Source organism: Salminus brasiliensis, chromosome 19, assembly GCF_030463535.1.
Source record: "Salminus brasiliensis chromosome 19, fSalBra1.hap2, whole genome shotgun sequence".
In the NCBI taxonomy this organism is placed as follows: Eukaryota; Metazoa; Chordata; class Actinopteri; order Characiformes; family Bryconidae; genus Salminus; species Salminus brasiliensis.
Genome location: NC_132896.1, coordinates 14505684 through 14532234, shown reverse-complemented (window position 1 = coordinate 14532234; position 26551 = coordinate 14505684). Strand labels below are relative to the sequence as shown.

Below are 26551 nucleotides of genomic sequence, written 5' to 3'. Positions count from 1 at the left end.
ATTTGAAAGAAACAAAAAGCACCAAATGATCTCATCCTTATACAGCGTTGCAGACTGTCATGTAAACACTCCTTAGCTGCGCTATGGCATTACCACCTGAAACTTCTTCCTCGCTTGGACTGGAAGTCGACCCAGTGCTTTCCGAGGACCTGAGAAACGTGGAGACAGCAAGACAGCTTTGAGTTTTGAGTTATTTGTTGAGGAGGATGCCTGGCTTTCGTGTGTTTATGTCCTTGTGTGACATTCCATAATGAGACACATTAATTAATCCCAGGATCTCATTATCAAAACAAAACAAAAAAAAACTCCAAAACATTCTCATAAATAAATCTGCTTTCATAATTAAGACCCTCTCTTCCCTCTCTGACTTTGAAATACTGTACAGTATGTATACCTTTATGGAGATGATAAAGGAGTCCAATGAGCTTCTTAGCTGTGCTAATGCACACTAATTAGCTACAGTGTAATCTCTAAGCAATTAAAACAGTGGCAGTTTTGTTTTGGATTATGTTGTCCAGCACACTGGACTATTTATCTGCACTAGGTAAAAAAAAAATGTAATTGGACAAATTAGGACACAATGACCATCATCATATGCTAGTCTTTTTCCTGTTGGTGCTTATCCAAGATCTAATGTAATGTAGGCATCTTCTGATGCTGTTTGTTTTGGGGATATTTGGCCTTTAAGTGAAATGCATGCTTAGTGGAGCTCTGGTTGCATATTTGACCTGACCCGTCATGAACAGTCCACAGTTTTCATCTCCACTGTTGCGTTAGTAGTACATCTCGAGCCACTGTCTGCACTGACACATTCTATATACTAAGGCACTTGGGTTGGATCAGAGCAGTTAAGAAACTTCAGTAAACTTGGTTGATGCCATCGAAGAACCACAAACATGTTTGTAACAGAGCTCTGTGAGCATGAAGAACCTTTGAACTGGTAAAAATATCTTTACATCAAGTGAAAAGCCTTTAAGTCTTTCAATAGTTCTTCTGCTAAAACTACTGTTCACTGCCTTACAGTCAACATGGCTGTAAGGCATCAGTAGAGAACTCTAGGAATACAGAAAAAAGAAAAAGATGAAAAAGTAATAGAACACCTTGAAAGTACCTAGATTTCTACACTATGCCAGTTGGCAAATAAATTTAATATTTTTATTAATTCTACATAAGCCAAGCAAGGCAGGCAACTGCTTGGGGCCCAGACTGGAGGGGGTGTAAAGTTTGCAATGAAAGTAGGAGAGACCTGAAGGGGGATTCCACTCAATCACAAGTGGCATGCATGATAAATGTAGAGGAGTAAACATATCCTTGAGTGAAAAAATAAGAAGAAAGAGAAGGAAGAGGAGAAAAACACAAGACAGTGGTGATGAGTGGAGCAGATAATAACGATTAACTATAAAAACCTGAACAACTAAATGCTGCTAGTCTAACCTTAACTGTGGGGGAAAGATACTAATGTTAAGAGTGTACTCTACATTACTAAGGTGTAATGGTGTATATGTGCAGTGTGGTGTATTTCTTTATTGTACTTTCCATATCTGTAGTGTAGGCTTAGTAGTTTTATAATAACTCTATATTATCATTATGTAAAAACCTAAGTAGCCAGTGTTGGCTCCAGCACATAGGTGTAATAGGTGTAATAGGTGTAATGTGCAGGCGTCAGCACATAGGTGTAATGATCTGTATTAGAACTATTGCATTGTCCCAATCAAATGAAAAGCAAATAGCAAGCAATGCATAATAAAAACTATGCCCAAGAAGAAGATTCCAAGTGGAATTTGAAGAATTCCTTTTTAAAATGACGTTATTAACATGAGTGTTGTGAGTATCAGAGAATTTTTGGGATTTTGCTCTAGATTCACTACTGGTCTGGACATCATTCAGACAAGATTTATTGCAAATGTTATTTTTCGAAAGTTAAGATGGTAAAAAAGAACCCTCAAAATGAAGAATCACCCAAATACATACAAACATATACAAATTCAGTTTTTATGACGCATTAGGAATATTTTACTAAGGAATTACAACAGAATGTAATTGTTGTAAGGCAAGATATTTACCCATAGACCCGAGCAAAGGTGTGTTTCTTCCCTCCACATCAGTGGAGGAGAGCAGGTGTGTGCGTTTCTTCGGAGGTGTGGCACACTCAGAAAAGCCACTGGCTGCTGAACAGGTGATGCTGAAGCCCGTCACGCCCATAGATGTGCCATGACCTATCATAGGGAATCGTTTTACTCAGCCAAAGCTCAAGGCCCATCATTCAGCAAGCACTGATCTAAGATCTAAGTGTTATGTAATGACAGAACTTAATCCCAGATCAGCACTATAACTTTGAGACAACTGACAAATATGGGCCCATATCTAAAACTCAGCCTAATGTGAACACTATCCATGTATATGGGTTGTAATATGTATGCATTTAAGCACCAGATATAACTCCTTACACAAAACACACACACATAAAGCCCACAGGTCCTAATCATACACCTGTTCTGGAGATGTCGCCTGCGAGAAGGCCTCTCCCCATCCTCACATTACAGGCAAAGTCCATGGGTGTCAAAGAACTTTTCAGGGGTGTGTCCGACTGCAGGATGAAACATGACATGCGTTACAACAAGCTCTTGAGTTTCCATATATATATAAAGTATTGTTACTGAAGTTGCAGCTGAATTAATACCATGTCTCAGTGGGACCTGGTGTTTACAGTTTGCAGGGATAGCAGTAAAACACATGCAATACTGGATTGGACTCTGTGGGACTTCAACCTGTTCTGCTTTCAGATTCTCATCTTTGTATGTATATTTCATTCCTCAAGAAGACCACACTGTGCAATCGCTGCTCTTGTGGGCTTGTAGAACTCTTTGGAACCCTGTGGTATTATTCGAGTTGAGGTGCTATACTGCTCTTCTAGAGTTGAGTCTTGATGCCTTGATGACATCAGAATCAAAGAGCATACGGTTCTAATTAGAATTTCTTCATTAAAGCAGTTAAGCAGTGACCTACAATTTTAACCCTGACAATTTACAACTGTATAATAAGTATAGCTTGGCAATAGTTGTGTGCCTCATTATGCTGGCATAACTCTAAAGATCTACATCATGCAGTTTTGCTCTTTTAGTTGGTCCTCAAAGGAGGACAAACTTTGGTGACGCTGCTTTCAGCCATTATACTCCAAATACTTGAATAACTGGAACACGAGAGGTGAGAGAAGCTAAAAACACCTGACACATTGCAAATTTGAAACCCATTGATTCAGCCTGGCTTTACTGTGTTTTATTATTATTAATTAATTAATTTAAAATATGGTCTTAGCGTAGAAGTTATTGTAATTACTAGCACCTATTACTACCTATCACATTTTTTTACCCTCCCCAACCCACTCATTTGTACTCTCCCCCTATCACATGTAAAACATGCCTTTTTCACCACATGTGCATGCAGCCACCACCACTTTTCAAACTGCCGATGATGCAACATCACCAAGCAAAGCACTCAGAGGACATAGAAAGAGAGACTTACCCAGAGAGAGCAAGGCCAATTGTGCTCTCTCAGTCCCCAGCTGCTGATGGCAGTTAGTATGTTTTCTACATTTTATTAACATTTTACTGCATTACTTTACATAAAAATGTCCTTTCAATTCAAATTTGTATCTCTTCTGTTTATATTTCCTGTCATTCTCTATTATTTTTAAATATTTCAACTATACATCATGTGGACTGCTCGCAAAGCACTTCAGCTTTCAATTTGAATTGAGTTTACATCAAGACGTTGTTTATAATTTATGAGTTCAGCTGCTTTGAGGCACACCCATAACTATCACATGTGATAAAATGTGCACACAGCTTGTATTATCTCCACAGATAGAATGAAATGCTTAGGACGGTGATACATAAAAAAAACCTGTGGTCAGCATGCGCAATGCCAAGCGTCAGCTAGAGAGGTATAAAGCCCCCCAGTATTTCCCTCTACTGCTGTAAAACAACAAAAAACTGTCCTGTCTGGATGGAGAAACGGAGCTTAATTCCAATACCTTTGGGCTGAGCTGGAGTGGTGTTTGTGAACCACAACTAATCATCCAACGTCAATACCTTTGCCAATTGCCATATGCTGCAATTTATTAGGTTTGATTGCAAATTATTCCTCAAAAAGAAAACTTTTTTACTGCAGCACAACACAATTATGAGGAAGACAAGTTGACAGTTGACAAAATTCTAATTAACTTTATATTTATCCATGATAAGAGTCTTACTCTGAATGTGTGTGTGGTGTTGGGTCGGGACAGGGACTCCAGCAGTAATGTGGGCTCTCTCAGGGGTGGCAGGCTGGACACTACATGCATGGCACTGGCCACTCCACCTCTTATGATCCTTCCTCTGAGCTGTAAACATCAGTTAGAAGTGTGGTCACTCCCATCTGTGCAGTATCTTCACTGTGAATTCTGCTGTGCATTTAGCTAAGGCTGCACAAAGATATGTTAATCATATCAGTATCGACAGACAACTGGCTTATTAGCATCAAACAGATTTGAACGATATGTCGATCTCATATCTGCTGATGCTTTTGAGCAGATGGTTCAGTGCCAGGTTTTCATCAGAGTGAAAAGTAGTTTTCTCTGCAACTTTTCTTCATAAAGTTCTTGACAAATAAGACAAATGAGGTGATAAATCTAGAATGTATGAATGAATGAACAGATGGATGACAGGTGAATTATATTAATTATGACTAGATTCATTCATTAAAAATACATTTTTTTTATTTCTTTGAAACAAGGTGTTGACATTCTGTCAAATGTGCAGATTCAATCCATAGCACATTGGTATTTATAGGTAGAAGAGAAGATACAGTGGCATGCACTAGTCTGGGCACCCCTGGTTAAAATTACTATCACTATGAACTTGTGTAAAAGACGAACTGATTTCCAAAAGGCATAACGTTAAAGCTAAAGCTTTTCTATCCTAAGCACGATTTGTGTATTTCTGTTGTTTTGTATCATTTTAGACTGAAAAAATGAAGGGCACCATGCAACAGTTTGGGTTGCATGGTACAAGACCAGTGTAGCAAGAAGTCTCAATAACTACAAGCCTTTTCCAAGGACGAATGGGTAAAAGGAATTGAAACACCCATTACAAGAAAGCTTCTGGATGGAAATATGGAAATAAAAAATAAGATATTTTGAACATATGTGCCAAACATTTGCTTGCCACTGTGCACTGGGTCCTGTTTTGCAGAAAGAAAAAAGCATTCTTGAAATTGTGCCACACACTGTACTGTTGGCAGAGTCAGAAGTGTAGACTCAAACCAGTCGATATAGAGTGCTAACTGAATCGTAGAGCAAAACGGCTTCTAAGGGTCAGGCTGTCAGACACAGCGATACTGGTCTAATGTGTTACCTGTGTGTGTCTGGGAGCAGGGACGTTACAGTCTTGCTCTGAAGATTCGGCGTGGATGAGAGGAAGCCTGTGGTTAGAAAGAGCACTCACAGGTGATGAGAGAAGGTCCTCGGCCACAGTGGATCTACGGCAGACAGACCAAGCCACACACACACGCACACACACACACATTCACCAATTAGCAGTGGCATGTTTACTCATGCCTAATATGCCTGTAGATGCTCGAAGCTAGCTCTGTGATTGTTCCAAATGATGACAAGGTTAAAAGTGTTACAATTAATAGGGTGCAATGTTGCTTTAGGGACCAATTTAACAAGCTGCTTTTTAGAGGAGTCCACACTTCAAAATATGGCCTTTGTCTGTGATTAACAGGAACTCAAATCTTGCTGTCGTCACATTATTCTGAAACAGTTGCATCATGTGTATTGTTTGTTATGCTACAACGATGTGGAGCACAGCAACAACATTGTACAGATTCCATATGGACTAAACAAGCCGACACACACAACTGCTACAGAAAAATGCTTTCATTGTTTGATACATGCATCTAAAACCTTAACACAGCATCATGAACTTTTCCATCCACTTTTTGGAACATCCGAAGATTGAAGAAGAATCTTACTTGATTCAATACATAATTTTTACTTGAATACATTTTTAAAGTTACCACCTTAAAAAATTATTTTAAAATTACAATGCGTCTTATGTGTAGAATTTCTGTGTCTGTCAACTACACGGCCAAAATAGCTCATTCATTCCTGTGCATTTAAAATAGCCACAGGGTGAGGGCACGGTGCGTGCTCACTAATTGGTATGTCAACAGGTGGAGACGTGCAGATTCAGATAAAAAGGGAGAGCAAGCAATCCTGGATTAACCAGTCTACAAAATGTGCCTAAAAAACAGTCGAAAGCACTTCGAAGACCATTCACTCCCAGATACTTTATCCTCTTCTGTGGATCTGAGCCTCATCGAGCTAGAACACGACCTCTGTTGCGGTGTTTAGAATGCTAGCATGCTTATCTAAACCTAGCTGGTGTGCTACCGGTCCGATCACAGTAGAACCTTTATCCTTGCTGTTACTCCAACACCAGTCACTCGACTTTTCCTTCTCTTTCTCGTTTTTGTAGTCAATACTCGTCTAAGTTAGCCAACAGCAGCCGCACTGAGCTGCCTGATGCTCAGTCTATATGTAGCTAATACAGATCCAACAGCAGTCACTTGATCCGAGTCATTCTCGTCTAAACATTTATAAGTGGGATTTCTATTATGTGGTGAACAGAATGTTATCATGCTAACTAAGCCAAAGCAAACCAGCTTCTCTCTCCTGACTTGCAGCAGTTTAACGTTTGTAATGGTCAGACTGGCGGTTTAACGGCTTAGCGAATGACTGATGTAAAATTGGGCACTGTGTTCACTTAGTCTGTGACCTAGTGAACAACCTTCTGCGCTACTTCCACAGCTTATGCTACTTCCCAGCCTCTGTAACAATGTATACCGCGGCAACATTTTGAGACGGTATGACGATATGAATAAAAATGGATACTAACCAACCTTATAGCTACTACCATTTTGGCTCCCAACTAGGTGTTGTATTTTCCAGCAATAGTCATTTAGCCTTCATTAACATATGAAATGACAAAATTCACACCCTACGGTCTTAGCCATATTGTATACCTTCACATTTTCAGCAAGCTATTTATCATCTTCCTTATGACAGATATCAACATAATGCGGGTTATATGACAGATATCAACATAATGCGGGTTATATACACAGGACATTTATTTTGATCCTTGGGGTTGGGTGGCATCTCTTATATCGCAGCATTCCAGGCGTGGCACAATTGATAACCTTATTTTACTGGCTTATTGTTCAGATATCCTTGATATCTACCGTTCTTTCTGTTATTACCCCTGCTCCCAGACCACCTATGTTGGATTTGCTGAATCACTAATTTTGGGTTCTCCTGTTTGGTCTGCTGTTTCTTGGCGGCATCTCAAATGGTTTGTGACAAATAGTAAATGAGTTACTAATGTCAACATTAACAGTGCTGGGTCAGGGTAAACATTACTGCTGAATCTTTCATAATTGCATATGCATATAAGTCAATGCAGGCCGAATTATAATTCTTGATTATTAAAGATGCTAGTAAATTTTGTAGGAACACAAATTGCAGAGGAAGCTCTTACAAGTATAATACTGACTAACAGAGAAGACAAAGTAGAAGTCACCAGCAAGATTCGAGGTTTAACTAGACAGCTGAATGTGAGCTCACAATTTAGCATTTTTATAAATTAAAACTGCATATGACATAATTACTAACCACAAGAAATTTCTATGCACTTCTTTTATATCTGAGCTCTTGACTCACAGTCTGGTTCCTCGTAGGACCTGGGTGCTTTGGACTGGGAGGTTATGGCGCAGTCGGGCCCTGCCGCTGAGCCTTGGGAGTGTCCGCTGAACTGCAGGTTTGTGCGATAGTGCAGCTGGCACTCTTTGCCCCTGGGCCTTCATACACGTCAGCATGCTGGCTCCATCGTCAGAGTCACACCTTCAACGGAGTCAACACAAGCAGAGCCTTTGTCAAAAAACTGAAGGTTTCTTAATGGCAGACTAAACAGCCCTGAGGTATTCCCTTCCATAAAGGCCTCTACAGATGATATTATCAGATAAACAAAAGATAGTAGCAATATATTAAGGTATTATGTTCACTACCAATTATGCACATCAAGACAGCATGGTGCTCAGTGTTGGCTGGCAGCTGTGTAGTTTGGCCTAGAAGGCCTAAAACACTGGCCGCTATTGAGGCTGTTATTATTATGTAGCAGTGTTTTCCTGTGTAGCAGGAAGGGCTGCAATGATTTGTTTGATTTTGTGGGGATCAGACAAAGCTTTCTTGAATCCAGCAGACTTACAGAGACCTTTCGCCAAATCCCTGCTGTCTCTGTTGCAGAGGCTTTGCCTGGATTGTCATAACGCCGTTTAAATTAATCTTGAAAACACTTGAGTCCTAATCAAACAAAATGAGAGAGAGTTGCTTTTTTAAACAGCGGAACAGCACAGCAGCATTCTGTAATTATGTTTATGGTGATTTTGCTGTGGTTGATACCTGCACATTATTGTTGTTGGCCCACAGGAACATACTTCTGCTGTTTGGACCCCGGTTAGGAGATGCGTGATGTCCTCTCCATGAAAGGTGAGATGAAGGTTCACACAAAATTTGTCTGGAGCTCTCCAGTGTCCTTCTCTGTGCCAGTCCATCTAATGCCAAAGAAAGCAGCATTTCAGGGTCAGGAGAGGCTTCCCTCAGCTCTGAAGTTAATATTAAAACAGAGCACATCCAGTAATACTTAGGATTACAACCTGACAGTTTCTGAGCTTCTGTAATCTGATGATAATAACCCATATAATTCAATATGGTCAAATTGAACAGATTTAAACAGTTTTAGTGTAACAGGGCTTCACTGATATGACTGAATTAAGGAAAATCTGTCTGAGTTGTCACTTCTCCATTGTTGTATTTTTAAAATGCAATTAATCGGTAGAATTCAACAAATGTAAATTTTAACACTGCAGATTACTCTTAGTAGTTTTCTTGATTTCTGATAATTAGCTCTTATTTCTCTTATTTATTTTTCATCACAGTGCATTTGCTCATGCGTCCACTAAAAAACGTCTAAAAAATATAAGATTATTATTATTCTTATCATTATCATTACTATCTCTGCTGATGTCTTCAAGCACATCACAGACGGTCTATCAGGAACAATTAGCAGATATCATTATGAAGGCACTCATTTTTTGACGGCCCCTAGCCCCGAAGTGGAGCTGGAGCATTAGTTGTTAATTCTGGTCTAAACAAAGAACATAATAAATGCTCTGTATGTGTACGGTTAGAGTTGTGATTGTATTAAACTATAATCTTTAAGTTGGCCACAAATGCAGCTAATCCAGTGATAAAGTATGGAATTGTAAAAGCCACATGAACTTTAGCATGCCATGTTCTTCATAGCCTCTTAATTTAACCTGACTATATGAGAGCCAAACCACTGAGGCTCCTTTTTAACTGCTGGGTAAAACCTAACTCCTTTTTCTGAGAATGACTTGTATAGATAGCAGCACTGATCAGCTTCAAGCAGTTCAAGTCAATCTTGCTATGGACTACATGAATTACATGAGTTTTTACTATACCATCACTGAGCATGGGCCTAAATTTAGGTAACCATAGCAATGGCCAATTTTCATGGCCAAATGATATATAGTATAACTTTGGGGCCTAATCTGAATATACAATGGTGAGTTAGATTGTTGAACCGTTCCTTGTTGACCCTGTATGCTGGCACATTAGCATGCATTTCACAATTCTGTGCCTTCTCCACATGCACTCAAAAAGCCCTCAGATCATTTAGTATCATATAGAAGCTCTGGTGGGTGTGTGAGAACAGTGCTGTCAGATCCAATTACGCAGACCCACCAGAGCGCTGCTTCTCCCAGTGTTTGCGTAACAGCTCCTCCAGTAGGCCCACTACCTCCCGCCAAACATCATCGAAAAGCTCGTCAGCCACTGCGTCACGGATGCAAGCTTTGGGGGACACTGGGGGGACCCCGTCCCGCGAGGCCACGGCTGAGACCTTCCTCTGATCCACCCCCTCATTCTCCCTACGGTGGGAAGAGTGACGCAAGAAAGCCACACTGTCAAAACACACCCACACACACTCCAGACGTGCTGTGTAATGAACTTGCGTTTACGACTGATTAACAGCCCTGTTGGTCTAATCTCATCGTACTGGGAAAAGTGTGATTTCCTTTTGATTAACATCAATGACTTATCATTAAAGAAATAAAGAAATTTACATAATCCCCTACTTATCCCAAATGCTTTTGCTCAGTCAAAACATGTACAGTGTCTGAAGTTTGCTTCTTTAGTTTTGTAGTTACAAAACTAATGTCTCTAATAAATGGAACTTAATGAGAATAAGAACTGGGCAAACTGCACACCTGTATCATCACACATATGCCTTAAACCATATAAAGGTGTAGAGTGAGTTTATCAGTTTAATTTCACTGATAAAAAAAAAGAAATGTAAAGTCACCTTCAAGAGTTTTTATACATAAAAGTCCAATTTTATAGATAAATTAGAAGTGTAGAGGCACCTTTAAGAGTTTTTATATAAATAAAGTAAAAGTTCTGTCCAATTTTAATATTAAAGTCAATGTGAATTCTTTAAATACCTTGGCTAATAGAGTATATTTGGGTAAGGGGAAATAAAATGTTATTTACTGACCATCTATTTCTTTAACTAGTCAATGAGACAGTTGTCTAAGCTGTTCAATCATTCCACAGGGTCACGTTTGAAGCTAATTAGTGCTGCCACAAGCAGTCATTGTAACTGATGATGTAATCGCTGAAATGGATCAACATCAATATTAGAAACTTTTTTTTCACGTTTTTATAAGTCAAGTTTCAGCCCAATTATATAGATAATTATAAGGGAAATAGAGTTTTTTTAAAATGTTTTTTTATTTAAATGTATTTATAGATATTTTAGGTCATATTTTATTAACCAAGAACAATACACTGGCATAAGGGTTTGAATCAAAACTTAGATTTGGAGTTGAAATGGTCAATTGATTAATCAATGAAAAAATAATAATTAGTGGCTGCCCTATAGATAGTAATATAACTGTAATAATACACAAAGAATTCTAATATGACATGCAGAATTATTTATGAGATCAAAAAATTTTCTAAGCAGCACTAGAAGTTACAAACTCTTGTGGCCTACGTTTCTTTCCCATCGTAAGCAAGAAATTCCTCAATCCTGCCCTCTGCCTCATAGACCTCCTCTTCTTGCTGGATAAGAGAAAAAGAGAGCTCCGAAAGAGGCGGCCGAAAAGCCTGATCATCCCAGGGGCCTGGGGCTAGTCTCTGGCCCTCCACAGACAGCCTACAGGGGGGAGAGAGAGACAGAGAGAGAGAGAGAGAAAAGGGGAGCAGGGTGGCACAGGGAGAAAGATGAGAGAGAGAGGATTCCCATTATAGCTGAGCCAGACTGATAAATGCGCCACTTATGGGCATTTTTAGTGCCGTGTCATGCCATTACTCCACATAGCAGTGCATATTTTAAGTCAGGCGCAGAGCCCCCATGTTGGAAAGCTGGTAGGTGGGTAAACAGACAAAATAAAAATATGAATTGCAGTGCACATTCTGAGCCAGTGGATGAATGCAGTCTGGTGAAGAAGCAGCAGAATAAAAAAGAAGAGAGCCCTGAAACCAATCAATAGCACCAATCCATTCATCAAGAGCCAAGGCACTGAAAAAAACCACTCCGAAAGAAATGACTGGCCATAAAAGTAAAGTATCTGTTCCAACGCTGAACTGATTGAGTGACTGTATGAAATTTTAATAATGGCTAATAAATTTGAAAGCCTCCAATGAATGGCAGCTTCTGAAGAAGGAACACTGGATAAAGTGCTGGGCAGTCCTATGCAGACTGGCACTGGGTAGTCTAGGTTGAACACTGGTCATTTGCTGTGTGCGTATTTGGAAAAAGAACACTTTATGATGAAGGTCACAATGTAAGTATATTTATTATTTTATTTATTAATGAATTAATAAAAATGTTTAATTGTTTGACGATTTTCCCCCCTTTTTCTCTGAATTTGGTACTGCCAATTAACCCAGCCATTTGTAGCTTCCTCTAGCGTTAGCAATGCTCCCAACACTAAGAGTGTCAGGGCAATGTGGAATTGCTGGGCAGCCGCCGCCGAATCCCGAACTCCGCCACACCAGCTTCTAGACACCAGTGCCAGCCTACATCACTTCAAAATTGATGAGGAGAAAGAGCACCGTCTGAGAGAACATGACCAACTGTGCTCTCCCAGACTCTTGCTCCTCTCTCAGACTTCTGCTTCATAGCAGTATGGAAAGAGTCTGGACACTAATAGCAGCTCAGCAGATTGCATGAAGCCAAAAGCCACACAATCACTGGACCTCGTCCTGCAAGGCTATGGCTGAGACCCTAATTTTAAGTTTTAATGTTTTTTAATAACTTAAGTTTTGTTCATATCTGTTTTCGGAAAAGGGAAAACGTCTTTAACACACCAACTCAGACCATGCCAAGGAGATGTATACATAAAAACACATACCTGGTCACTGAAGCAATGCCAAAACTGCGCAAGAAATCCATGAAAAACTTATGAAAATGTCAGGGGGGTTCATGTTTTTTTAATCTTGCCATTCGCAGCTCTGCAGCACGTGCCTGCCTTAGCCATCTGTCTTATCTGTCTGCCACTGGCCCCATGCCTGCAACTGCAAGTCATCATAGCTCTGCGCTGTCAGGCTCTACCACGCAGCCAGCTTTCACCCTCATTCAATTACACACTGCTATGCCACTGCAGTGCTATTACTGCACTAGAAAGTTAGTTAGCTACTTAGTCCTGTGTTTTAAAACTCAGGAGGTGTGGTTGTTGGGCAACTTTCTGGAGGCTGAGATCAAGCATCCCCACCTCTCTACCTCCATCTCAAAGTATACACACAGACCAGGTGATTGGGTGCACCTAACTTGTACCTATAGCCATTTTATCTGGTATACCCACCATAACAGCGCACTCGCATTACTGACTGTAGCCCATCTGTTGGAGACACCCTCGACCATCTCCTTGCGTTTATTTCAAAACTCAGTGCTTAAACCAATTTGGTTCGGGCACATTAGAATAGAAAGAGGCCACCAGAGCACCGCAGGAAACCACTGACTTAAAATTATCCACCACAAATAAATATGCAGCTAAAGGTCCTGTGGTCAGAAACTGTTAAAAGAGCTAAACAATGATTAGCACAAATTGTGCATGAAAAAAGAAGAGAACTATCACCTAACAAGGTGTACAACTACAAGTACAGTGTAATCAAGGTACACTATATGTCCAAATGTTTATGGACACCTGTTCTAATGAATGTATTCAGCTGTTTTACGTTAAACCCATTGCTAACACGTGTGAATACACACACACACACACACACACACAGCCTGTGTGTAGAGAAGTGATGTCAATAGAATAGGACTATCTGGAGCAGATAAACATGGACCTATTGGCACCATGCCTAATGCCAGGTGTGGTCTAGAGGGGTATAAACCTCCCAGCATTGTGCTGTTTAATTTAGTAGAAAGTCTTTCCTGAACAGTAGAGACAGTACGGCAACAAAATCAGGATAGACTCCTTTTTATGAAACTTGATTTGGAAGAATGAGCAGGTATCCCAATACTTGACCATATAGTTCAGATGTGTTTTAAAAAAAGTGGACAGTAGGAAATACACAATGTGAAAATCCTAATAGTTCTGCTGCAATTAATTATCTAAATACCTAATAAACTACCATGCCAATACACTCCTATATTAATCAATGTGTCCTTTTACACTGGGCACATCCTTTTTGTTCCTATTGCTGGAAAAACAGAAACTGCTTGCCCATCATCATGTGTGTGTCATGTTTAGTTGTAGTGTTGCGCTACAAATGACACCACTGTGGTAGGTGTCAGTACAAGTTAGGTGTATCTAATAAATGTGATGTGATTAGCCCATATGAGAATTACGAGCTAACTGCAAAATACCCCACTAGTGGATGTGTACTGGCAGAACAGGTGCATACTCGCTGTGATCTTCTCTCTTGTCCAGACCGAGAGATGATTGAGCAGTCCTAGCACTAGTGGCTCTTCTGTGGATATACTGCACCCCCTCCTGTTCTGGGGGTTCCAGCTGATTTCCTAAAATCCTGGGGCAGGAGCAAATTCAATTTGTGAAACTGGCAACAACACCTGTCACATTTTCCATACAGTAATGGCATTCTGAAGATTCCTGGAAAGCTTACAAAGACATTCTCCAGAGGCTGAGGTATTGTGGACGTATTTAGCCATGCTGGGTGTGTACCTGAGGTGAGGCGAGTGTGTATTCCATTCTTCACACTCTTTCTGCAGGGCCTCAGATTTACTGCTCAGCTTCCCTTCATACAGGAGTTCGTCCAGTGCGCTGAAGAGCTGTCTTACACGCCGAGTGTTGGCCCGGTCAAATTCCTGCACACACACCCCACACAGACAGCATATCCCACAGCAAATCACACACTTTGCATGGAAGAGGCCATGTTTTATCACATATATCAATCACAGGGTTAGCAATAAAATATCTTAATAGACAGAGAAGGTATAGCAGACAGAGTAAAGTCAAGTTATACTTTCTAACTTGTCAGCAAGTCAAGATGTCCATTTCTCACTCTCATGACTACATACCATAAATACCAGTTTCATACTTGTTACCAAATCATTTTTTAAATAAAAAAATTGTATTCATTTTTGTTTATTGAATTTTTCCCTTTTCCGCCAATTAACCCACCAGGTTATAACTCCCCCTAGCCCTTGCAATGGAGGGTAAAGACTTAACACATGTCTCCTCTGACACATGTGAAGCCAGCCACTACCTCTTTCCAAACTGACATCAATGCTGCATCGCCAGGCATTGGACACACTCAGAGGAAAGCCCGGGCCCCTAGATCAGCCACACATCAGCAACATCGCTTCAAGCGTGCTGAGGGGACAGACTGCCATCTACCCACTCGGAAAGAGAACTGCCAACTCCTCAAACTCTCGACCCCTGGGCCATAGTGGCAGTGCATTGGCACTGCTGAGCCACTCTGACCCCTCTGGAGCCACATTTTATATAGAACCAGCTTTTAATATAGTCTTCCTATAGGGGTGGGCAAAATAGCGTAAATATAATATCAAGGTAATCGTTGCAGCCGTTTTACCTTAAAATAAAAAACAAATCAAAATCATTGTGACTGTCTCTGTCATTGCTACTCCAGCCTAGACACGGTGCTAACTGCACTATGTAACTTTGGTGAAGCAGGCACGGCACTTGTGGGAACTGTACAAGGCCAGAGTTTGTTAGTAACACTAGCCTAATATCTTCTATTCTACACTGAAAAATCATTTGTCAGATATCTATCAGATTACAAAATTACAAAATTACTGCAGCTGCTGCTTCAGAATTGCATAAATGCCAAGAAATCATAATAACAAAACTCTTAATTATGGGCTCTTAATATGAAACGACAGATACAAGAAGCAGAAACATAGTACAACTTCCTATCTCTACACTCCTGTAAGCAGGCAGCGTGTACCATCAGCCACCAGCAGGGGGCCTGGCCAGCAAAGTATGAAAGCTGGTGGAGCTGGAGCAAAAAACTCCAAGCCCCAGAATCCCCAGCGGTAATCAACGCTGACCAGACCCACCTGTGTGGCACGGTATAAATACACCCAGCCAAACACAATTCCTCATCACACCTTTGTAGAGGGGTGAATGGTAACAGTGGGTTTAAGTTGTGAACAGTGAAGAAAGGATAAAGTTAAAAAGGAAGAGTTTGAGTTGTGAACAGTGAAGAAAAGCTGAAGTTAAAAAGGAAGAGTTTGAGTTGTGAACAGTGAAGAAAAGCTAAAGTTAAAAGAGAAGAGTTCGAGTTGTGAACAGTGAAGAAAAGCTGAAGTTAAAAGAGAAGAGTTCGAGTTGTGAACAGTGAAGAAAAGCTGAAGTTAAAGGAAAGCAGTGTAAGCAGTGGCTAGATAAATTGAGTTGTCTTTTGTTTGAATAAACATCACTTCCTTTTTTCCCCCGCCCTTTTTCTATATTGCTTATAAAAATTGTTTATACTGCCACCTCACAGCTGTGGTGGTGCAGTGGAAGTGCACTGGGCTCCCATTACCAGGGTTGGGAGTTCAAGCCCAACAGTCACGATCTCACCAAGCACACACCATAAAATAATACCCCCCCAAAAGGGGTAGTTTCATTAAATAATAAAGTTTAACTGCACTTGAGCCCAAACCTAACACCACTGTAACAGATCAAGAGGGAGGGAGAAATAAAGACAGGGAGAGGAGAGAAGAGAGAAAGGTAGATTAAATTAGCTAACATTAATGCTGCGCCGTAACATTGGAAACCATCGTTTGTGATGGAGGCATGACTGAGTACGACAGAATGTGTACTACATTAAATTAAAGCCATACAGAGAGCAGATTAAGTCTTAAAAAGACTTAAGATTCACACCGATGAAGGCATCTAGACTGTCCCAGGTCATATCTTTCAGCTCGAAAACGGTCAGCTCACAGTGGGGGAAATACGCCATTTGTATGCAATGGATCTAAATAGTTGCCAAAGCTTGTTTAGCAATTTCGCTGTATTTCATATTTCCTTACTAGTGAACTAGGGGCAGTGAGAACACACACACACACACACACACCCAGAGCGGTGTGCAGCCAACTCCATCGCCCGGGAGGCTAAAGGGCCTTGCTCAAGGGCCCAACAGTGGCATCTTGCCGAGCCCGGGTATCGAACCTACAAGCCTGTCCTTAATAGCCCAGAGCTCTAACCACTGAGCCACCACTGCCCCAGTTACTGTCTCGTAGATCTGGGCGATATGGAAAAAATTATATCACAATATTTAAAGACATTTTTTTTTACAATATACAATATTTATCACTATTTCGGCAAGTACACAAGATGCACCAACAGTGTTAAACAATTTTTAACTGCTACCATTCTGTGTACTGTGATTCACTCAAAATATGCTGCTGTCTATTCAATTAAATAAGACTGATTACACTCGTTGTAATGAAATGTGCAGATAATCAGTGCTTACGATTTCCATGATACACTCATAAAAGTATATTGTGTACCACGATATGTGTATACGATAAAATGGTCATATTGCCCAGCTCTACTGTCTAGCATTTATTTATTTAATTTGTTTTTAATGGTCCGAAAAATTATCAGAGCCGAACTGAGTTTCGTCATCCGTTGCACCACTACCATTTACTGTCTATCCCATGATGTTCATACATTAATGCCACCCACCTCACCCACCTGTGCGGCCTTGTCAATAAAGTAAATTGGATTTCCGAAGGCTAACAGAAGGTTACGGCCCTGGTGTACTTTTAACCACAAAGCTTGCACTGGATTTGTCCCTTTATACCTCTCCTCCTCTTTCAGAAGATCACCTCAAATTTATCATCTCTGCTCCCAATCTTTCACGGTTCCAACAGTGAGAGGAGAAACAGAGACCCGCTCCTTTTGCTACCAACCTGATAGCAGGACATTTTCTATCACTGCATGAGTTCCTTACACAAGCTTACGGCGTATAAACTCTACTGTTCACTGTACTGCTCTAGGGATCTCTAACCTCGGCCAATCAATAGGTACCTAGATGCATTAATAAGGCTGCGTATGGTGAAATGGCTCCTAAGTCACCTAATTCAGTTACTGCTATCAATCATTTGGTAACATCTATGAAACTGCTTCATAAGTTACGTACTCTGTGAACGAGGAATTATTCGAGGATCTACTCGCCCACATACAGGCTTAAGGGTGTAAACGAGTAATCACGTCATTGCCTTTCATAGGGATTACTCGAGTTGTTGCCTTTTTTTTCTGCTGTTTACTGAACATCACATATATACTGAATAGTCATGGGACATAGTGAGGGAACAGATGGTGTAATCATTCTTACATCGTATCTCCAGGAGTAAATGGAGCTGTGTTCGGTGGAAAAGCCCGTGGCACAGCCAGCGCTGCCTGAACAGGAGGTGAGGCGGCTCACTGGGCTGGCGCCACCAGCGGAGGAGCGAGAACACGCAGAGACGCTGCCAACACAACAGGGCCAGAGGCATCCCAATTACAGCACTGCTTGATAGAGGATATTTATTTGCGGGATGAAGCTTGAGCATGACAGCACGAGCACAATACTGTGCAATTTGCGCATGAAACACAATATCACTGGTCTTCTGCTGTAAGGTGAGAGAAGCAGCTCTATGCAGACATGGACAAATTACCTTTGGTCACTCGATAGGCCTCTGTCAACACTTCGGCTGAGCTGGACAGGAACCGAGCGAATGTATCTGTCGGGTTCTTTCAGGAGCTTTTTCCTTCAGCACAAAACAGGGAGAGAAACATGAAGTCGTGTAATTCCTCAGCTTTAGTCACTGTTAAAAGAAAGGGAGTAATTGGAGTGGCTCTTTTGCTTGTCATAGTTCACAGAATAAAGGAATATTGGGAACACTAGACTCCTTTTGAACTTGCTTGGAAGAATAAAGAAGTCTCAAAAATATCAAAACCTCTAGAGAGATTTTTTTTCAGTATAATTACGGTTTCTCTAATCGTCAGCACCTTGTAAAGGGCACAATGTGCATGCTCCGAGCTTTCACTCTTTGTCTGAAACTACTCCTAATCCAGCTGGTAATTACTACATGAATAATTTAGATAGTACAAGATCAAAGTACAATATACAGCCATGCTAGAGGGTCACATTTATCACTATGACGACATGTAGCTGCTATTAAAACTAATGGGTCTTCATGAATGTTGAGTTTTCCATGGTTTCCTGTTTGAAATTTGGCAAAAAAACCCATACAAATGGTCATTTTTTAAAAAGTTGAATTCTGAGGTGGATTTACAAGCCTCACACGTCTAAGGACAGACATATTTCATTACTAGACCACATACACTGTTGTCATCATATCAAAACCATACATGGCACATTAGAAAATAACTAAACCATGACTAGGTGATTTTTATTGTAATACTTAATCCAGCACTAATTACGATCTTTGTGATTAACCATGAATTTGTTCAGTGTCCTTTAATTATGTATAATATCTATGATATTATGTGATGTAATTGTTTACTATAACTACAAAATATCATCTTATAGTTCAGCCCAACACAGCTATTATTTTCTCCTAATAATGAAGGTACCTCAAAGAGTTCCACTATTGGTCCCTAATAAAACTTTATTCTTTAACCTTTGTGTTGTCGTAAGGGTCAATAATGACCCATCATTATGTGTGACAGCAAAGAAACCCCCCTAAGTGATATTGGCTAAAATTGAACCATTTGTCCTAGAGTGACCTTGTGTTAATACTTCCATGAACGCTCTACACCACCAGGCTATATAGATTGTCAGGCTTTATAGATTGTCAGGCTAAATAGACAACAAAGTTAAAGAACCTCCACAATATGTAAGGTTCTAGGAAGAACCTTAAACCTTAAACCCTAACAATCCTTGGACATGCTCAACTGTATCACTTATATTATTGCTGCCAATTTACAGGCTTACTTTTTTTTTACCACCATTTAAAGACACTAGTTGGCCTTTACATTGCAACAATCTGTAAAACAAACCAATAGAAATCCAAAATGACCAACATTAACATCAATGTTAATAACTGTTAATGAACTGTGAAGTTATATCTAAGACTTTTTATTTAATGATAAGTGCAGAATATGTGTCAGTATTTACAGAAATTCCCCCTTTCTTGTGGAATCGCAGACTCCTCAAAATGCCATAAATGACTTACCCAACGACAATGAGTCCTACACCCCTGCCTATGCAGTCTGGCCCTGTCCTGTAGCAGTCTGGGTAGACGTGAGTGAGCAGGGAGGCCAGGCCTGGTATAGAAGGGCCACATTCAAAGCTGCCCAAAGCACCTCGCATGGGTGTCGCTTGCTATTACGCCCACGGTATGGAACCCAGCGAAGAGAGTTCATTTACTGGCAGCCTCCGGACCTGTCCATCCGTATAACCTCCAGTGTTCAGAGGAGAATCTTTGTTCTTACCCGCTCTTTCAGCTCTGAAAGGTCAGAGCAAGCCCCGGGGTTCAGACTGCCAGATCAGCCACAGAAACTTAGAAATTCGCTCCCTCGCTACCTCCCTCCCTCGGATTCCCTCTCTCCTTGCCCAGCGTTCAGCTCCAACGCCCTGTTGGCTACGCTCCATCAGTGGAAAGTGCTGTTCTTCAACAGTGCCTCTATCCTGAGCTCCACCACAGGTGTCTGATGGGACAACCCAGCCCCAGAAGACTCCCGCAGCTCTACGCATCACACTCATGACTCCCGCTCGTCTTGGGAGTTTCCCCTCTCCCCTCCCTTCCAGCCTCCCTCCCGCCCTCATTTTCCACTTGCATCCTTGCCTGACGTTGCCTCCAAGCAACAGAGGTGCACTGGCAAGCACAAAGGGCAGAGTAACCTCAATCAAACAGGTTACACGAGAAACCCTACACACACAGCCTCCGTTCGTCTCCGTTTAAGGTTGATGTGGTCTGGAAATGTAGACAAACGGCCTTGACTATCACAAGAAAGCCATGTTAAAGATGAATTAGAGGGTTGGGGACTGATAGAAGGTGAGAAAGCAAAATTCATGACATGTTGGTCTAAAAATGTAAACAACACTAGGGCAGCTGAGGGTGTTCTTCTTAAGAGTTTAAAGCTGTGGGTTGGATTTCTCTTAAGACATAGATATAAACAAAGGAGAAGTACTCCACCCTCTGGTCACAGTTTCCTCAGACACCATAACTGGCATGCTTTACCTGAGGAAGTATCAGGAGGTTGTATGCCAGCACTTTCTCTCTTCTGATGCTGATACTAGTACAGAAACACTGATTATCAACAGATACCAGCTTCAATCTAATGTATTTTCCTTTAATACTACTGTGCTTTAAAAGCAGCTATTTTTGACTAAAAGTATTACCTGAATTTCTCAGTGATTTTAGTCCCATCCAAATGCACCATGTCAATAATTTGTTTATGGACTGTGCACTCCAGCAACAGTCAAGACTCCGGTGCCTTTTACCTTCTATAAAACAAGCCATTAAATAACCTCAGGTTATAATAATCCCATGCGAATCGACATGTGAGTAAATATTCCATCATGTCCTGTGGAGTCATGTTTTTATCAAGTATGAAGGCACTTATGGAGGCATATAGTATCTCCATGCATGGCACAGATCCAGAAAGCAAAGCAAAGGTCCAGAAGATGTGCCAAAGAAGCTATACAACGCTGCTGGCCGCTTTAGGCAAGTCATTGTGTAGCATAGCCTAGGACTACCATAGTCCCATCCCAGCCATTTATACAGAGATTTCCCAAGCACATCAGCCATAAGTTTTACAGACGTCCTGTAGTAAAAATACATTACTTCACCTCCCCATATAAAACTAATCCTGTCTGAATCGGGCTATAGATTACATCTGGTTAGAGATGGGCGACATGGCAAAAATATTATATCACAATACTAAAGATATTTTCATGATACAAAATTTCTCACATATTTTGCCCGATGAAGTTGAAATGGCCCAAAAATAACCAAGCAGTGGATACACATTTAAAAACAAGATAAAAAGCCACAACCACTAGTAATTTTTATGAAATTGTTCACCATAACTACAAACATGATCATATAGTTAAGCCCAACACATAATTTTTATTTACTCTTAAAATGAAGCAGCCCTAAAGAGTTCCCTTATTGGTTCCCTAAAACCTTTCAACTGATGATTTATTCAAACTTGTGCCTATGTAACATGCCTCTGTGTTTACCAGCAGAGAAAACACCCTACATGACCTTTTCTAGCTTTAAATGTAATGACCAACATTAGAAAAAGTGAAGAATCCCCTTTTGACCCTTTTACATTTTTGACCCTTTAGACAAGTGTAGTATACAGAATGTTAAGACTACACAAAGGTTAATAAGCTGGTTTGCAAATGAGATGTGAGTGTGAAGCACCATTTCAATGTTTAAAGAACTTCCACATTATGTAGATGAGGTTTTAGAAAGACCCTTTAAATTGGCCCATTATGTAAAGCTTCCTTAACCCCCTTAAACACTCAGGCTTATTACACACTAAGGTGTATTACTCAGTAACTACAGGGACTTCCGTACAAACTGGAGGGGCTATTCTTTGGTAATGGAAGGTTGTAATAACACTTTTGGTCCACTGGTGGACCACAGGCTGTTTAAGGGGTTAAACCCTAACAATCTTAGGACACACCTGTGGGTCAACACATGCATTTCACTTCTATACCTTAAGGATAAGACAGAATGCAGTGTCGTCTTTGTAGTTACTGAATAAACGAACTTTACCGGGTGTCACTAGAACTTAACTTATACACAGCAATCCTTCTGGGCACGTAAACTGAGATTGGAAAAAAAAGATAAATCATGCACTGCTAATAAAAACAGGTACGCTCACACAAAACTACACCTTACACCCATCCCAAAGGCGAGGGAGGGAGGCAGGGAGAGAGAGAGAAAGGAAAACTAATTAGTGGGAGACTGAGGTCCTTAATGGCTGGCGGAGGTCAAAGAGGAACTCCAGCATCGGCAGCAGCTCAGGTTTCCTATGCAGAGCAAACAGCAAATAATTTCAGCAGGCCGTTCGCCAGACCTTTATGAAACATGCATGACCTGCGCGGCAGCCGAACGACTTGGCTGAGTGACATGGATTCATTTTTGGTCGGCCTTTTACCACCCAGCACAAAGAGACAGTGATTTCACAGTGCAGACAGCGTGTACCTCTTCAGCTCCAGCTCACACACGGGGCTTTGAAACAGACCGAACAGACCTGAATGAGATGATTTGAGTAATTTATATGTGCAAGCTGCAAGCATCTGGGTCCGGTATTCAGAGAGAATACCATTCAAACTGATGAAGGTCAATAAGCCCCAAGGGCCGCAGTTGGGCTCAGTGTGATTTTTTCCAGGAGGTTTGGAACATGAGTGTGAATTCTACTAAGATCTGGCTGCTAACACTAGATGTCAGTAAGGGAGCAGATGCTGAACAGGTGCACTGAGTAAGAATACATGCCTAACACTCAGTCCTTTGTGTACAGTGTTACCAATAATTGGAAACGTACTGTACCTTGTGATAATATTATCTACACTGTAGAGGTACGCTAAGGTACAAACAATGTAAATGCACCCTCAGGTACAACATGGTCCTTAAGGTCCAATAAGAAAAATAACAAACACTGGTGTTGAGATCAGGCGTGCAGAAACAACTTAATTTTATAAAAGCAAAAAATGATGTTCCCTAACTAAAAGAACTGACGGTGTATCCTTGAAGGTGTCGCCACAGTGACAGTTTGGTACTTTTTTTCCTAAACGTTTTCATATTACGTTATAATAATAATAATAATAATAATAATAATGTCACATTATTGCACTGCAATATTGCGCTTTTGTCGATGCACTGTTATACCCCTACTGTACAGAGACAAACGCTGCTTAGTGACACCCAACCAATTGTTAAAACTAATTTATAACTCATTATAAATTAGTTTTATAATTTATAACTCATTATAAATTATAAAACTAATTTATAATGAGTTATAAATTTGTATGACACAAATGTCATACAAAAAGAAATATGTAAGAAATAATAATAATACACTGGTTGTAATGAAGGTCAGGGAAGTTTGAGTATTTTTGTGCTTCCACTCAATTGTGTTGTGAAAAGATTAATTGGTAACAGTTATTATTTCATAGAGACTAGTACTGCTTGTCATTAAGTAAAAGCACCCCCTGTTGGTATGTAGGGTACTTGGTACCTGTCAATAATTTAATCTTGACATATTCCATTAATGTATTTATATTTTATACTTTGCTATAACACTGGATAAATACAGTGACTACTGTATGATAGATCTAACCAACCAACAAATCAACCAATAAATATATAAATAAATAAGGAAATATAATATTTTGTTCTCACATTGACCATGTCCTTATCCTCCTTGAATTACTTTTCTCTATAAGTGTAGTTAGCTTGTAGACTGCTTATTTAAAGAACTGAGCAGCAAGCAGCAGCTGAATTAATAAATAATACATATTTAAAAGTTTATAACAACCCAAGACTGATTTGTTTTTCAATTCTATAAAAGACTGACTCATTAATACCACTGATTGAACAGTGTGCTTAAAAAAAAGTGAGTCCTGTGTTGCCCCTTTCTAAAGGACGGTCACACATGTGAAGTTCAAAATGAGAGCTGAGCCTGCTCCCGTTTCCGAAGGGGAGATAAGGTGGGACCTAAGGCGTAACTAAATGCTGGTGTAGATGGGGCAATTAGATATGCCTGCACCACAGGAAAGACAACACCTTGATTCCCTCACATGAGCCTTGTATTAATTAGTTATCCCAGTGTGTGACTCTGGTGAGCAATATTAAGTTAATTAAGCCTGGTTTGATGTGTTACATACAGCACAGAGTTGGATTAGTGTCTGAATATTTTTACAGTACTTTCTACTTCTTCCTGCACTGCCCGTGACGTCAGGGGTCCGATCAAGTGACTTAATGATAAAATAGGAGGGGGGGGGGGGGGGGGTTAACCTATGCAATAAAAGTAAAAAATATTACTCAAATAAAATATTACTAAAAACACGTCTGCCTTCGAATATTAATATTTCTGATTTTTCTTTTTTTTTTACTTTTACAAAAAAATAAAAATAAATAAATGTAATCATTTTATTTATACTTTTCAGAACTGTTTTTGGACTATATGCCAAAATATTTTCTTTTTATTAAATAAGTAATTGCAAAAAAACAACCAGAAGCTTACCGTAGGCACTTCTACACAAACCCCAAGCCAGAAAAACTCAGAAAAAAAACCCTTATGCTACTTTTTCGTTTCCTCCCTAAAACCTGTCACTCTTCCTAACCGCTTTCCACGCTTTTCAGTCCTGAAACCTCCTCTAAAGTCTTACTTTAGGCTCTGGTCCCTCTCCCGGCTGGAGCTCATCGTGGCTGGACCGGGATGACGGGGCTTCAGCCTCCTCCATGGGGAAGTGCGCTGAGGATCAGGCGGACGCTTCTCCAACTTTCCTCCAAACGTAGTGGCGAAGGCGCCATGGCACTGCGGGGAGACGGACCCAGCCTGCGGGAGCCGGACGGGCTCCACACTCACCTGCATTGGAGCGGCTCCTCACCGGCCGCACATCACACATGAGCGCCAGCCTAGCCTAGCCTTGTCTGCTCAGTCGAGAGGAGCGGTTCGCCGAGCTGACCACGCCTGAAGTGTCCTGTCCTCCTTGACGAGGCAAGGAAGAGCGATTCCTCCGGATAAGTTTCTGGTAGCACGTTGACAACGTTAGCTAGCCAAGTCGTCCAAAAGCCATGTCTAATACCAGCCCCTTTACCAACACACCACTGTACTGTAGCGACAAACACGGGCGAGGAAAGCCGATTAATTAGCTATTAAATAATAATAGCTATAGTAAAAAAGTACAGTTTTTTTTTTAACTGTAGTGCTAAACTTATAGCTAGTTTAATTCGAATTATTGTTTTAATATCGGTGCAGAATGCTAGATATATCTAGCTGTATATCGGGCACAAATTGTGTAATTAAGTCCTGCATAGGGACACAGTTGCTATAAACAAATCTAGGCGCCTAATTAGACGGTTTATTTTTATTTATTTTTATTATCATTTATTAGTGCATTCGTTCATTAATTCGTTTTATTTTTCAGCGTCGACGTTTTCTGATTTAAAAAATAAATAAATAATATTACACAAATTTCACTGTTAATTAATGACCAATAAGCCATGACTTTAAAACGTGTAACTGTAGTGAACGTCACTCACCACCAGGTGGCGGTGCAGTACAGGACATAGAACAGCCCACCTGAACCACGGGACAAAAATCCCAACCACGGTTTACAGAAATGATCCAACATGTTTCTTAATCTTCTGTTTCAGTTTGTGTTTAAAATGAGCTGCATTACTAGAACTACAGTCACAAGGAGACATCCTTCCTATGAGCCTGTGGTGGTAGGTTCTGTTTAACAGGACTGCTGCTAGTGTGCTGGAAGACATCCTCAGTCTTCATTCACTCCTAGTAATGAGAATCACAAACCTACAGCATATCCTTAAGTCCTGTTCACTGACCTGGTGCCGGAGCGTTGGAGATGTGAAGCAAACACATGTAAAGAGGGGGTTGCTGCTGACTGAAATGCCTCGTGTTGTGGATATGTGCTCTCTGCCTGTCAGATGTGTTCACTGATGACCTGGTGCGTCTGCTGGGGTTGCGTAAGGGCCTGCAGTTTCTGTGAGGCAGACATTCAGTCAAATACAGGCTTTTGCTTGATACTATTTCGTGCTGTAAATGCTCTCAGCTCTGAATAGAAGTCAATGTAAAATAAGATTTTACTCCAAGTAATTTGGAGCATTTCTACTGGCCCATTCATCCAGAATTACAGCTCCAGGGTTCAACACTGGACCAAACCAAAAAACTGACAAAAATGGCAAAAAAGCAGCAATTTGTAACATACATGTTTTTTGTGAGACGTTGGGAC

At 40.6% G+C, this 26551-nt stretch overlaps 1 protein-coding gene across 1 annotated transcript; it reads right to left on the bottom strand.

Annotated features, from left to right (window-relative positions):
• Positions 1–81: 81 nt before the first annotated feature.
• Positions 82–25170, bottom strand: fam149a (family with sequence similarity 149 member A). The gene is made up of 15 exons (XM_072663879.1): positions 24965–25170; positions 18267–18359; positions 17945–18077; positions 14320–14462; positions 14042–14164; positions 11181–11342; positions 9869–10053; positions 8504–8655; positions 8310–8404; positions 7766–7945; positions 5394–5517; positions 4253–4381; positions 2491–2587; positions 2064–2216; positions 82–149 (listed from the first exon to the last, which is right to left on the bottom strand). Exons 1-15 carry the CDS (start codon positions 25168–25170, stop codon positions 82–84), a joined length of 2043 nt encoding a protein of 680 aa, XP_072519980.1.
• Between the last annotated feature and the right edge of the window lie 1381 nt (positions 25171–26551).

Bases quoted from the DNA above. Each gene is read 5' to 3' on its own strand.
- fam149a (XM_072663879.1), bottom strand. From the start codon at position 25,170: ATGCAGGTGAGTGTGGAGCCCGTCCGGCTCCCGCAGGCTGGGTCCGTC. The intron at 14,165-14,319 runs GTACACACCCAG...CTCCTGCCCCAG, and splicing joins ACACACTCGCCTCACCTCAG to GATTTTAGGAAATCAGCTGG. The intron at 4,382-5,393 runs GTAACACATTAG...TGATGTTTACAG, and splicing joins CTGCTCCCAGACACACACAG to CTCAGAGGAAGGATCATAAG.